General features: G+C 43.5%; 2 protein-coding genes across 2 annotated transcripts in view; both read left to right on the forward strand.

The window, feature by feature from the left end:
* Window positions 1-9,327, forward strand: part of myo10l3 (myosin X, like 3) — a 52,035-nt gene extending 42,708 nt beyond the window's left edge. The window contains exon 40 of the mRNA XM_063006614.1: window positions 8,098-9,327. Coding sequence (XP_062862684.1) covers window positions 8,098-8,202 — 105 coding nt within the window. The 3' untranslated portion in view covers window positions 8,203-9,327. The remainder of the gene's footprint in view (window positions 1-8,097) is intronic.
* Window positions 9,328-10,652: 1,325 nt separating this feature from the next.
* pttg1ipb (PTTG1 interacting protein b) lies at window positions 10,653-16,376 on the forward strand. The gene is made up of 7 exons (XM_063006280.1): window positions 10,653-10,740; window positions 13,002-13,054; window positions 13,199-13,307; window positions 13,539-13,641; window positions 13,874-13,936; window positions 14,686-14,732; window positions 15,322-16,376. The coding sequence occupies exons 1-7, from the start codon at window positions 10,653-10,655 to the stop codon at window positions 15,363-15,365; spliced, it is 507 nt and encodes a 168-aa protein (XP_062862350.1). The 3' UTR covers window positions 15,366-16,376.
* Window positions 16,377-16,704: the final 328 nt, after the last annotated feature.

Consider the following 16,704-nt stretch of genomic DNA (forward strand, 5'->3'; position numbering starts at 1 on the left):
ACACTCACACTCACACACCTCACAGGTAACACACACTCACACACACACACACACACCCCACAGGTAACACACACTCACACTCACACACCTCACAGGTAACACACACTCACACACACACACCCCACAGGTAATACACACTCACACACACACACCCCACAGGTAACACACACACACACACACCTCACAGGTAACACACACTCACACACACACACCCCACAGGTAACACACACTCACACACACACACACACACACCTCACAGGTAACACACACTCACACTCACACACACACACCCCACAGGTAACACACACTCACACACACACACTCCACAGGTAACACACACTCACACACACACACACACCTCACAGGTAACACACACTCACACTCACACACACACACCCCACAGGTAACACACACTCACACACACACACACACCTCACAGGTAACACACACTCACACTCACACACACACACCCCACAGGTAATACACACTCACACTCACACACCTCACAGGTAACACACACTCACACACACACACACACACACCTCACAGGTAACACACACTCACACTCACACACCTCACAGGTAACACACACTCACACACACACACCCCACAGGTAATACACACTCACACACACACACCCCACAGGTAACACACACACACACACACCTCACAGGTAACACACACTCACACACACACACCCCACAGGTAACACACACTCACACACACACACACACACACCTCACAGGTAACACACACTCACACTCACACACACACACCCCACAGGTAACACACACTCACACACACACACCCCACAGGTAACACACACTCACACACACACACACACCTCACAGGTAACACACACTCACACTCACACACACACACCCCACAGGTAACACACACTCACACACACACACCCCACAGGTAACACACACTCACACACACACACCCCACAGGTAACACACACTCACACACACACACACACCTCACAGGTAACACACACTCACACTCACACACACACACCCCACAGGTAACACACACTCACACTCACACACACACACCCCACAGGTAACACACACTCACACACACACACACACCTCACAGGTAACACACACACACTCACACACACCCCACAGGTAACACACACACACACACACCTCACAGGTAACACACACTCACACACACACACCCCACAGGTAACACACACTCACACACACACACCTCACAGGTAACACACACACACTCACACACACCCCACAGGTAACACACACACACTCACACACACCCCACAGGTAACACACACTCACACACACTCACCTCACAGGTAACACACACACACTCACACACACCCCACAGGTAACACACACACACACACCTCACAGGTAACACACACTCACACACACCCCACAGGTAACACACACTCACACACACACACCCCACAGGTAATACACACACACTCACACACACCCCACAGGTAACACACACTCACACACACTCACCTCACAGGTAACACACACACACTCACACACACCCCACAGGTAACACACACACACACACCTCACAGGTAACACACACTCACACACACCCCACAGGTAACACACACTCACACACACACACCCCACAGGTAATACACACACACTCACACACACCCCACAGGTAACACACACACACTCACACACACCCCACAGGTAACACACACACACTCACACTCACCTCACAGGTAACACACACACACTCACACACACCCCACAGGTAACACACACTCACACACACCCCACAGGTAACACACACTCACACACACCTCACAGGTAACACACACTCACACACACCCCACAGGTAACACACACTCACACACACACACCCCACAGGTAATACACACACACTCACACACACCCCACAGGTAACACACACTCACACACACTCACCTCACAGGTAACACACACACACCCCACAGGTAACACACACTCACACACACACACCCCACAGGTAATACACACACACTCACACACACCCCACAGGTAACACACACTCACACACACTCACCCCACAGGTAACACACACACACTCACACTCACCTCACAGGTAACACACACACACTCACACACACCCCACAGGTAACACACACTCACACACACCCCACAGGTAACACACACTCACACACACCTCACAGGTAACACACACTCACACACACCCCACAGGTAACACACACTCACACACACCTCACAGGTAACACACACTCACACACACCCCACAGGTAACACACACTCACACACACACACCTCACAGGTAACACACACACACTCACACACACCCCACTGGTAACACACACTCACACACACACACACCTCACAGGTAACACACACTCACACACACACACCTCACAGGTAACACACACACACTCACACACACCCCACAGGTAACACACACTCACACACACACACACACACCCCACAGGTAACACACACACACTCACACCACAGGTAACACACACTCACACACACACACACACACACACCCCACAGGTAACACACACTCACACACACACACACACACCCCACAGGTAACACACACTCACACACACACACCCCACAGGTAACACACACTCACACACACCCCACAGGTAACACACACTCACACACACCCCACAGGTAACACACACTCACACACACCTCACAGGTAACACACACTCACACACACCCCACAGGTAACACACACTCACACACACCTCACAGGTAACACACACTCACACACACCCCACAGGTAACACACACTCACACACACACACCTCACAGGTAACACACACACACTCACACACACCCCACTGGTAACACACACTCACACACACACACCTCACAGGTAACACACACTCACACACACACACCTCACAGGTAACACACACACACTCACACACACCCCACAGGTAACACACACACACTCACACCACAGGTAACACACACTCACACACACACACACACACACACCCCACAGGTAACACACACTCACACACACACACACACACCCCACAGGTAACACACACTCACACACACACACCCCACAGGTAACACACACTCACACACACACACCCCACAGGTAATACACACACACACCACAGGTAACACACACACTCACACACACCCCACAGGTAACACACACACACACACACACACACACACACACCACAGGTAACACACACACACACCCCACAGGTAACACACACTCACACACACACACACCACAGGTAACACACACTCACACACACACACACACACCCCACAGGTAACACACACACACACACCCCACAGGTAACACACACTCACACACACACACACACACCACAGGTAATACACACTCACACTCACACACCTCACAGGTAACACACACACACTCACACACACCCCACAGGTAACACACACTCACACACACACTCACACCCCACAGGTAACACACACTCACACACACACACACACACACCCCACAGGTAACACACACACACACACACCCCACAGGTAACACACACTCACACACACACACACACCACAGGTAATACACACTCACACTCACACACCTCACAGGTAACACACACACACTCACACACACCCCACAGGTAACACACACTCACACACACACACCCCACAGGTAACACACACACACACACACCCCACAGGTAACACACACACACACACACACCTCACAGGTAACACACACTCACACACACACACCCCACAGGTAATACACACTCACACTCACACACACACACCCGACAGGTAACACACACTCACACACACACACCCCACAGGTAACACACACACACACACCTCACAGGTAACACACACTCACACACACACACCCCACAGGTAACACACACACACACACACACCTCACAGGTAACACACACTCACACACACACACCCCACAGGTAACACACACTCACACACACACCCCACAGGTAACACACACTCACACACACACACCTCACAGGTAACACACACTCACACACACACACCCCACAGGTAATACACACTCACACACACACACCCCACAGGTAACACACACTCACACACACACACACCTCACAGGTAACACACACTCACACACACACACCCCACAGGTAACACACACTCACACTCACACACCCCACAGGTAATACACACTCACACACACACACCCCACAGGTAACACACACTCACACACACACACCTCACAGGTAACACACACTCACACACACACCCCACAGGTAACACACACTCACACACACACACCTCACAGGTAACACACACTCACACACACACACCCCACAGGTAATACACACTCACACACACACACCCCACAGGTAACACACACTCACACACCCCACAGGTAATACACACTCACACACACACACACCCCACAGGTAACACACACTCACACACACACACCCCACAGGTAACACACACTCACACACACACCCCACAGGTAACACACACTCACACACACACACCTCACAGGTAACACACACTCACACACACACACCCCACAGGTAATACACACTCACACACACACACCCCACAGGTAACACACACTCACACACACACACACCTCACAGGTAACACACACTCACACACACACACCCCACAGGTAACACACACTCACACACACACACCCCACAGGTAATACACACTCACACACACACACCCCACAGGTAACACACACTCACACACACACACCTCACAGGTAATACACACTCACACTCACACACCTCACAGGTAACACACACTCACACACACACACACACACCCCACAGGTAACACACACTCACACTCACACACCTCACAGGTAACACACACTCACACACACACACCCCACAGGTAATACACACTCACACACACACACCCCACAGGTAACACACACACACACACACCTCACAGGTAACACACACTCACACACACACACCCCACAGGTAACACACACTCACACACACACACACACACACCTCACAGGTAACACACACTCACACTCACACACACACACCCCACAGGTAACACACACTCACACACACACACTCCACAGGTAACACACACTCACACACACACACACACCTCACAGGTAACACACACTCACACTCACACACACACACCCCACAGGTAATACACACTCACACTCACACACCTCACAGGTAACACACACTCACACACACACACACACACACCTCACAGGTAACACACACTCACACTCACACACCTCACAGGTAACACACACTCACACACACACACCCCACAGGTAATACACACTCACACTCACACACACACACCCCACAGGTAACACACACTCACACACACACACCCCACTCACCTCACAGGTAACACACACACACTCACACACACCCCACAGGTAACACACACACACACACCTCACAGGTAACACACACTCACACACACCCCACAGGTAACACACACTCACACACACACACCCCACAGGTAATACACACACACTCACACACACCCCACAGGTAACACACACACACTCACACACACCCCACAGGTAACACACACACACTCACACTCACCTCACAGGTAACACACACACACTCACACACACCCCACAGGTAACACACACTCACACACACCCCACAGGTAACACACACTCACACACACCTCACAGGTAACACACACTCACACACACCCCACAGGTAACACACACTCACACACACACACCCCACAGGTAATACACACACACTCACACACACCCCACAGGTAACACACACTCACACACACTCACCTCACAGGTAACACACACACACCCCACAGGTAACACACACTCACACACACACACCCCACAGGTAATACACACACACTCACACACACCCCACAGGTAACACACACTCACACACACTCACCCCACAGGTAACACACACACACTCACACTCACCTCACAGGTAACACACACACACTCACACACACCCCACAGGTAACACACACTCACACACACCCCACAGGTAACACACACTCACACACACCTCACAGGTAACACACACTCACACACACCCCACAGGTAACACACACTCACACACACCTCACAGGTAACACACACTCACACACACCCCACAGGTAACACACACTCACACACACACACCTCACAGGTAACACACACACACTCACACACACCCCACTGGTAACACACACTCACACACACACACACCTCACAGGTAACACACACTCACACACACACACCTCACAGGTAACACACACACACTCACACACACCCCACAGGTAACACACACACACTCACACCACAGGTAACACACACTCACACACACACACACACACACACCCCACAGGTAACACACACTCACACACACACACACACACCCCACAGGTAACACACACTCACACACACACACCCCACAGGTAACACACACTCACACACACACACCCCACAGGTAATACACACACACACCACAGGTAACACACACACTCACACACACCCCACAGGTAACACACACACACACACCACAGGTAACACACACTCACACACACACACACACACACACACACCACAGGTAACACACACACACACCCCACAGGTAACACACACTCACACACACACACACCACAGGTAACACACACTCACACACACACACACACCCCACAGGTAACACACACACACACACCCCACAGGTAACACACACTCACACACACACACACACCACAGGTAATACACACTCACACTCACACACCTCACAGGTAACACACACACACTCACACACACCCCACAGGTAACACACACTCACACACACACTCACACCCCACAGGTAACACACACTCACACACACACACACCCCACAGGTAACACACACACACCCCCCACAGGTAACACACACACACACCCCACAGGTAACACACACACACCCCCCACAGGTAACACACACTCACACACACACACCCCACAGGTAACACACACACACACACACACACCACAGGTAACACACACTCACACACACACACACCCCACAGGTAACACACACACTCACACACACCCCACAGGTAACACACACTCACACACACACACTTCACAGGTAACACACTCACACACCCCACAGGTAACACACACACACCACAGGTAACACACACTCACACACACACACCCCACAGGTAACACACACTCACACACACACACACACCACAGGTAACACACACACACACACACCCCACAGGTAACAAACACTCACACACACACACACCCCACAGGTAACACACACTCACACACACACACACCACAGGTAACACACACTCACACACACACACCCCACAGGTAACACACACTCACACACACACATCCCACAGGTAACACACACACACACCACAGGTAACACACACTCACACACACACCACAGGTAACACACACTCACACACACACACCCCACAGGTAACACACACACACACACACCACAGGTAACACACACTCACACACACACCCCACAGGTAACACACACACACACCCCACAGGTAACACACACACACACACACACACACACACACACACACACCACAGGTAACACACACTCACACACACACACCCCACAGGTAACACACACACACACACACACACCCCACAGGTAACACACACTCACACACACACCACAGGTAACACACACTCACACACACACACCCCACAGGTAACACACACTCACACACACACACCCCACAGGTAACACACACTCACACACACACCACAGGTAACACACACTCACACACACACACCCCACAGGTAACACACACACACTCACACACACACACCCCACAGGTAACACACACTCACACACACACACCCCACAGGTAACACACACACACACACCCCACAGGTAACACACACTCACACACACACACACACCACAGGTAACACACACTCACACACACACACCCCACAGGTAACACACACTCACACACACACACACCACAGGAAGGGGGGAAATCAATGTACTTGATTTGGAACACATCCGATCAGACATTCATAGATACCAGGTTTGTTAAACCAGCTGGTTAGTGATTCTGAATCTTGCTACTAGCTGACCTGTTGACTAGCTGTACTGCTAGTAAATTAACTCTGTTGGATTTTTATTCTCAGGTTGGAGAGATCACGAAGATCATGAAGGCCTACATCAACATGATCGTGAAAAAGCGCTGCAGTGTTCGCTCGGCCTCCAGTTATGGGCGGGGCGGGGTCCGGTGATATCCACCAGACCCAAACAGGAAGTCACAGTGAGGAGAAGCAGATGAACGACTGTTAATGAACCGTTTAGCTTAAATAATATAGTGCTAGAAGATACAGATTATCTTACTTGCTAGTATGGTAAGCAGCAGGCCTTCTAACTACTTAGCTTGCTGTTAGCTTGCTAGTGTGTTAATTACTTGCACTTGTTCCTGTTGTTCCTGTGCTGATCTGAGCACATTAAGCTCTTCTACAGTATTTAATAATGGGCTAACTAGCTAGCCTGTCACTGTTCTGTATTTTTAGGGGTTTTGGGTATTAATTAGCTCCATCAAGCAGACTTGGCATTTGATTCAAGTTTAGTTTGCTGATTAGCTGTTCCTAATTAGCTGGTTTGTTATGCTAGCTAGCTGATTTGTTTATCTTACATAAAGTTTGGTCTTCCAGTTTTACCAGCACCAAAACCTCTCCAAACCATTAAAGACCAGCAGTTCAGTCAGCTGCTAGTGGGGTTATTAGCTGGGTTAGTAAATATCTGACCTGCCTTGTTGCTACTGTGCAAACTATCTTGTTTGGTAACTTTTATAAACTATAAGCTAGTTTGCTATATTACTTTTATAATTAGTAACTAGTTTATAATTTACAGTAAGGCATTTATGACTTACTTTATGACATTTATGACTTTACACTGTGTTTTATCTGTTGTTTGGCCTGTTGATTACCACACTTGCTTTCTTGCTAGCATGCTAACTAGCTAGAGTGTAGATTTAAACTGGTAGAGTAATGGAACAGCAGTAAAGGTGGTGGTTAACTGACAGGAAGTGGACGAGAGTTTATTCAGGTTATTACGCTGATTGTTGTGTTAATTACACTGATGCCTTGTTACTGAACATTAATAACATTTCATCTAATAATCACAGTAATTTATTTATACTCAGTTATCAGACGAGATCAGATTCCTTCATTCCAGCACCCAGTCGTCAGTTCACTGATTTTAACAGCATTTTATAGTGGAATGTTTTTGTTTTTATTGAGCATTTATTACTGGAGTGATTGTGTGTATTAGTTGGTAGTTTGAGTGAGTGTGTGTGTGTGTGGGGGGGGGGGGGGTATTTATTACCATTATCATTATTATTATTATTATTATTATTATTATTATTATTATTATGCAGTATTATTAATGAATGTAGTTTAACGAGAACCAAAAAGCTTCTGTAGAAATATAAACGTTACTCATTATCTTTATTCTGATTGGCTGCTGGCAGCTGAACATCATTTAGTGAATCTCAGTTTTGTTTAGAACTGGATCGACATCAATATCACAATAAATCACTGAATTTCTTAATCTGTGCTTTATTTCTTCATCTGTCTGAACATCAAATCTGATTCAACACAAATGCACTAAATCAGCTCTTAACACCCTAGAAGTTTCTACATGAACTGTAGGTCCCACCCAGCTAACATGCCCCCACTGGGCAGCCCACACTGCACCCACACTAACAATAGAACATTATATTGGGGTCCATTGAGGGCTGAATGTATGAGTTGCAGGTCTATACAGGTTATCACCAACAGTCAGTACATGCTCCATCAGGTACGTTTATGAGAGGCCAACACTGAGGTGCCAACCATTACAATGAGCAAATCGTCATGGTTCCCCCTGACCCAGTTCAAAGTAAAGATGCACGGGGTCCCAGTGCAGACCTGTTCACTAAATTAAAAACACTGTAATTTACTTTAACTTTCTGTTGTGACTTCATAGTTAGTATCAGCTTATATGTTTGCTAATAATTTAGTATGTGTGTAGCAGGTATATCCAGAGTAATCTGATCTATTATAGCTAGGGCAGCTGTAGCCTAGTGGTTAAGGTACTGGTCCAGTAATCAGAAGGGTCGCTGGTTCAATCCTCACCACTGCCAGGTTGCCACTGTTGGGCCCTTGAGCAAGGCCTTTAACCCTCAATTGCTTAGACAATATACTGTCAAAGCTGTAAGTCGCTTTGGATAAAAGCGTCTGTTAAATGCTGAAAATGTAAATGTAGCTAACACGTTGGTAATAGTTTATACTGTGTACTTGTTAGCATTTGTAGGTCCCTGAACATTCCAAACCTGCCTGGCAGTGGAAGAAAAGCCCAAAATGTGAAGATCCTACAAGAAAAACTTCAGAAGCTGGTTAGCACTTACACTGCGCTCCAACATGTTTAGTTCTTCAGAGTTTCTGACAGAATTGTGACGTAAAAACATTTTTCTAACTTTAGCTCCTCATGCAGGTGTGGATGCTGGGGTGTCAGTCATTTCATTCTAGCCAATCAGTGCTGAGTATGGGTGTGGTCTGTAAATGGGTGTGGTCTGTAAATGGGTGGGTACTGAAACACCTTCATTAGTTCTGATACTGGAACCAGTGCCAGTCGGTGGTTCTCCACAGATACAGCAGGTTCTTCTGTTCCTAATTATTATGAGAAGCTGCTGAAAATGATCAGAATTTGGGATTTACTGCTGATTTCACTACTGACTTTCACATTCACATGGAAACAGATTTCAGCTCAGAATTCACAAACCAGTAAGACAAGTATCAATAATTAATAATCAATATTATAATTAATAAATATTTATCAGGTAAAATTAATCATCCAGTTACACTGTAAACCAGATCACTTTAAATAATATACAGTTGACTAGATCACTTTTAAGTCTTGTATAAGAATTGGTAAACTTTTTAAACTTTATTTAATAATACCAGTTGAATAACTCACTTTAAATGTACTACATTAATAATAAAAGTGTAAAAAGTGCATAAATTGTTAATAAATCTGATTATAATTGTATCGTTTATTCGGATTTAAAACCACATTTAGTATCTAATCTCAGGTTTAAACTTTTACTTCATTAAATCAGAAATATTATTAATTAACTGAAGTGTAACTATTAGTTTATTACTTTTAAACATTTATAGTTCATTTTAGGAAGTTTAACTTTACTTTAACTGGAAACTTTAAAGCCGGAAATCGACAAATAATTGATTTAATATATACAAACTGACGGTAAGTTATAAAGTATAATATTAGTTTTAGATTTTAAAAGTTTATAATCCAGGAAGTTCTAGCAGGTTTAGCTTAGCATCGATAAACTGATGTTTATATACACGTTACGTTATACACGTTTTAAAGTAAAATATTCTTAATGTCTAAACAACTTTGCTAAAATACTTGTAAAATACTTTAAAAGATATAGATACAAAAGCATAAAGTGTTAAAAACATTAATAACTCAGTTGAATGACTGACTAAACTGGCTTTGTTTTGTAACTAAACATGTACAGTTTAGCTTAGCATAGTTAGTGGCTGTAAACAAGGACGTGCAGCGCTCAATAATAATGTTTTTTTTTTTTTTATACATTTATAACTATAAAAACTGGTGGTTTAGGTTTTACCGGAATTTAAAACTTAAATCAGATGCGACTTCTAATACACGAATTTGTGATGCTGATGTTTTATTGCTCTAATATTAGTTATAGTGATTAAAATCAATGTTTGGAAATATTATCAGATTTATTTAATCTTATAAATCTAATAAAAATCTGATCAACAAAATTCTGATTACAGTAATTATTGTTATAATAGTGAATTGAGTATGGATACTTAGTTGATCAGATAATGTGATCACATGAGGTAAATGTGACTAACATGTAGATGGTTTAGAAATAAGAGTGTTTAATATGTAATCAAATCACCGTATAGTATTCTTTATTTCTATTATAATAATTTATTCTTTATTCAAATTCAACATGAATTACTCAAGATGGACAAAATCATCAAAAACTCCAGACCAGAAGATCTTTGATTCTGAAAGTTCTCAGTTCTGTTGAAGCTTTGAGGGCTGAAGGAGCTGCTGATCTACTTCACACTTTACTCTCCAGAATCTTTAGTTTTCTCTACACAGAACTCATCTGTAGTTACTCGGATTAGTTGATTACAGAACAGATGAGACGTGTTTACATCAGATCTAATAATTAATATCACTGTATAAACTGTGGAGCCATGGGATTATATAATTATGTATATCATTATCTGTATGAATCATCACCGAGCCAGTCATTGTTATGCACTTTATTTTTAGTTATTGTACCCTGAAGAGTTTATGGTTGTTAAAAGGACGTGAATGAAGGACGTTACAGCAGGTTCCTCAGTTCTAATGGTGAAGCCCGGTTTCATGTAAATTCAAAGATTTGCAAAGTCAAATGTAGCTTTTTATCTCTGCTGAATAATGATTTAGGAAAACTTTTACTTAACATTTTCTGATGATAAATATTTACAATATAGGGCCAAAATTATGTGGACACCCAACCATGTGCTTATTAGACATCCTAGTCCAAATCTATAAGCGTTAAGTAGGTGCCCTCTTTGCGTCTGTTATCTTACACTTATCTGTGAGTTTCCACAAAATTTGGGATTGTGTATTAACTGAATATATCTTACTTGTATTTACATTTGTACTAATTTTTTGATTTTTTATTTACCTCATTGTAATGTCACTGTGTGATGTTTTTTGTCATAATTGTTATTGCTGCTGTGACACCACAATTTCCCTTCAGGGATTAATAAAGTACTCAATCAATCAATCAATCAATATTGATTTAACTGAATATTATGAACAAATGGTTATAATTAATAAATGCAGCCAGTAAACACCTGATCCTCCAAAAGAAAATGAATCAGCTCTGTGTGTTTCAAATTAAAGATCACATGCTAAAGATTAAAGAGCTAATAATCACAACTCTTCATATTACTATAAACTATAAACACGACTGTGTGTGTGTGTTTAGATTGTACTGTGAAGACTAACACGAGCTGTGAGGCATGTCTGGAGAATGTTACTGTAAGTTATCAACAAATACACTGACTGTACACCAGTCCTGTAGTCCATTTACACAGTAAATTCTTACAAACACAATTATAAATATGTATGTGTGTATATATGTATTTGTGTGTGTGTGTGTGTGTGTGTATGTATATATTGCAGTGCTTATGGTGTATACCGACTCGGCAATGTATGGATTACCCAGTAGGGACCATCCTGCCCACTCACAAAACGTGCCCACTCAACGATGCCCGTTGGGGTCAATGCTGGGGTAATTAACAGCAGTACGCTTGCAAGTTATTTACACAGTGTAGTACTGCAGTGTAGTACACTGTACTAGGTTTTACACACAAATGTTTTGATACACCTGATGTACCGTACAACAATCACACATTCACTCACTGATTATTCACACTTTCATCAAACATGAATATGATCAGGGGTGCACAAACCTTTCCATAGTATAACTGTGGTGTGTGTGTGTGTTTGTGTGTGTGTGCAGTGAATTTTCAGTCTCTGATCATAGCATTGAGTGTGGTTGGAGGTGTGATCATCATCTCGCTCTTAATCTGCTGTTTCTGCTGCTGCAAGTGTGAGAACATCGGGTACGTTCATCACCTACACACTTAATACTACTGTAACACCTCCATCACATTAACTACACCCAAACTACACACCATCACACACGAGCCACACCCAAACTACACCCCATCACACACGAGCCACACCCCCTGTTCACATTTACACCCGATCTCGACCTGTATCACACATAAGCCACGCCCAAAAAAAACACCTGAACTACACCCATATTAACGATGATTTTTGATTTTATTGCAGATCTCGTTCAGACACTCGAATACAGAGAGAATCTGATCTCAGACGAGTCAAACAGGAGGAGAGGTGAGAAACACGTCCATATGCTTGTACTGTGAGAAAGTATTTGGCCCCTCTCTTATTTTGGATTGTAGTTCTGCTGCATCTTACTTGAAATGCTGGATTAGTTTTTTATCAGATATAATCAGACCCTTGTTGTTAAAAATGTGATCTGTTCATACACCATAGAACATCAGAACTCTGAGGATAACCAGCTGCTTTTTTTTATAAATATTAGATGAGCTCTGGTGTTTTTTGGTTAGCAGTGTTTTGCTTTTTGCTATCGTCCCATGAATAGCAGTGTTGCAGAATCTCTTTTATATTGTGGAGTCACAAACGCTGAGTTTAGCCGAGGTTAGAGACACCTGCAATTCCTCACGTTTTTCTAAAATATTTTCTGACGTCCTGGATGAGTCCTGTCATTGAGCCGATCTAAAAAATGCAGCAGGTCAGCCCCACCTAGCAGACTCGTTATTGTTATTTAAAGGTGACAGCTCTCTCCGGTTTGGTGACTTTCTGGAGCATTAAAGTGTTTTTCACGTCTCAGGAATTTGCTTAGACTGTAGCGTGGTGTACCTGTAGAAACTTTAAGGTGCTGCTTGACAGAGGGGGTTAATACTTTCTCCACAATGCTGTTTATTATTATTGTTGTTGTTGTTGTGGTTGATGATGATATTATTTACGTTATGATTATGATTATTATTATTAGAGAGGATTTAAACTCAGATGATGTTGATGTGGATTCTGGTTGATGTTTTGATGTTTTGTGATTGTAGAAAAACTGAGATGAGAATCAGACACGATGAAATCCGGCAGAAATATGGTGAGATGTTTTATTCTTATCTTCCGCATGAACAAAAAGGATAAATGTTCAGGATCTGATCAACGTTGTAGTTTGTAAATGAAAACACATTTAAAAATGTAATGCCTGCAACACAAAATTTGGGATGGAGGCAAAAAAAATCCGTCATTGTCAGAAATTTTGGATAAAATTCCCAGTGTGAGCTCTGCTGCGAGTTTCTTCTAAATCCACCAGCGGATGGACAGCAGAGGACGATGCAGAGCTCAACACGTCCCATGTATAAACGCTCCAAATTTTTGTTTTTATGTTCCATTTTATTTCAGTAGAAGTGATGGTTCACGGGTCTGACAATAAAGAATCTGATTGTATGATCAATACACACGATATCACACAGTGTAAATCCGCCTTATCCAAGATCAGATTCAGAGGATCTTTATAGAATAAAACAGAAATGCTGCTTTATTTTGGTTTCTCTGTGGTGTGATGGAAACACAAGCCAGCAGTTCCCTGATTAACCTCATCATAAGATCTGACTGATTACACTGATGATGATGATGATGATGATGATGATGATGTTATGATGATATTAATGATAACGTTTGTGTTGTAGGTTTGTCTAAGGTGAACCCGTACTCCAGATTTGAGAATAACTAACACTACTACTGCTGCTGCATCACACTCCCACCTTCTACACTAGTGTACTGATACACTTCTGCACACACTTAACACTCCTACAGTCAGTTCCAGAATGATTTGCACCACTGCAATGGTTTATACGTTTAAATAAACCAGAACAAATAGTCTTAGAGTTTCTCCTCAATCCAGAACTTCTCATTTGGTACTAAATACACACTCCTCATTCAAAAACAACACAATCCAAGCAACTGAGGGTCAAGGGCCTTGCTCAAGGGCCCAACTCTGGTATAATATTAGTGGCAGAGTTAAACCCTTTAACTTTTGATAAATAATCCAATATCATGATTACTGAGCCACTGGTGTCTCCAGATCCTGTCTAAACTTCCTCCTCTTTAGCTTTACACTGGACTTTAGATTAGAGGACGAGGACGGTCCCGGCGTGGTCTCGTCTCGACTCATCCAGCTGTTTGTGTGTGTATGTTTTTGGACGTTTTTGATTTCTGCACTTTAGTCTTAAGAAGATTTTCCTTTATTTTATCATTACTGTCCACAGAAGCTGAACACCAGCAGTTTAGTGGTGGGATTTGGATTGGTGTTGAGTTTTAGGTTCAGACACTTGGTGACCAAATTGCTTCCATCTGTAACTGTTCAGTTCATGAACCAGATATTTTAAAAGATCTTTTTACCAATAATTTTCCTGGTGCCAGTAGTTCTGGAACTGATGCATCTTTAAATGATCTGTATCTGATTTTATTCTTTTTATTTTATTATTATCTGTGTACTGTGTGATTTGTACCAAAGAATCATTTTGTGATCTAATGTATTTTGTGTGAAAGTTTCTTATTTTACTGTGATTTTATTCTTATTTTTCTTATTCTTATTTTTCTTTTTTTTTTACATGAAGTAAATCTTTTTCCAAATATAAATTTCTTTGTAAAAGGCCAATAAGGTTTTGAGCTCTCTCTCTCTCTCTCTCTCTCTCTCTCTCTCTCTCTCTCTCTCTCTCTCTCTCTCTCTCTCTCTCTCTCTCTCAATATAAAAAGATGTTTTTGCTTATGTAACTGAAAGTGGATTTTTATATGAAAGTTCTTGATTCTTAATCTCTTCAAATTGAATGAGCTGCCTATAAGTATCACTTTATAAGGAATCTAATGATATTGAATAAATGACTTGTATTAAGTGGTAATTTGCATCGTCTCTGTATTTTTGCACTCTATTACTGCAAAGCTGCACTTTTGTAACACGGGCAGAAGGTGGATTGGCTTTATCCTGCTTAAACTAGCAGAGGAATCTCTAAAATGTGTCTATACCCCTCAGCGTTGACGGAGCCCTCACACACAAAGTTCCTCATGCCATT

Source organism: Trichomycterus rosablanca, chromosome 12 (assembly GCF_030014385.1).
Source record: "Trichomycterus rosablanca isolate fTriRos1 chromosome 12, fTriRos1.hap1, whole genome shotgun sequence".
Lineage (NCBI taxonomy): Eukaryota > Metazoa > Chordata > Actinopteri > Siluriformes > Trichomycteridae > Trichomycterus > Trichomycterus rosablanca.

Bases quoted from the DNA above. Each gene is read 5' to 3' on its own strand.
- pttg1ipb (XM_063006280.1), top strand. From the start codon at position 10,653: ATGATCAGAATTTGGGATTTACTGCTGATTTCACTACTGACTTTCACA. The intron at 13,642-13,873 runs GTACGTTCATCA...ATTTTATTGCAG, and splicing joins TGCAAGTGTGAGAACATCGG to ATCTCGTTCAGACACTCGAA. The intron at 14,733-15,321 runs GTGAGATGTTTT...TTTGTGTTGTAG, and splicing joins TGAAATCCGGCAGAAATATG to GTTTGTCTAAGGTGAACCCG.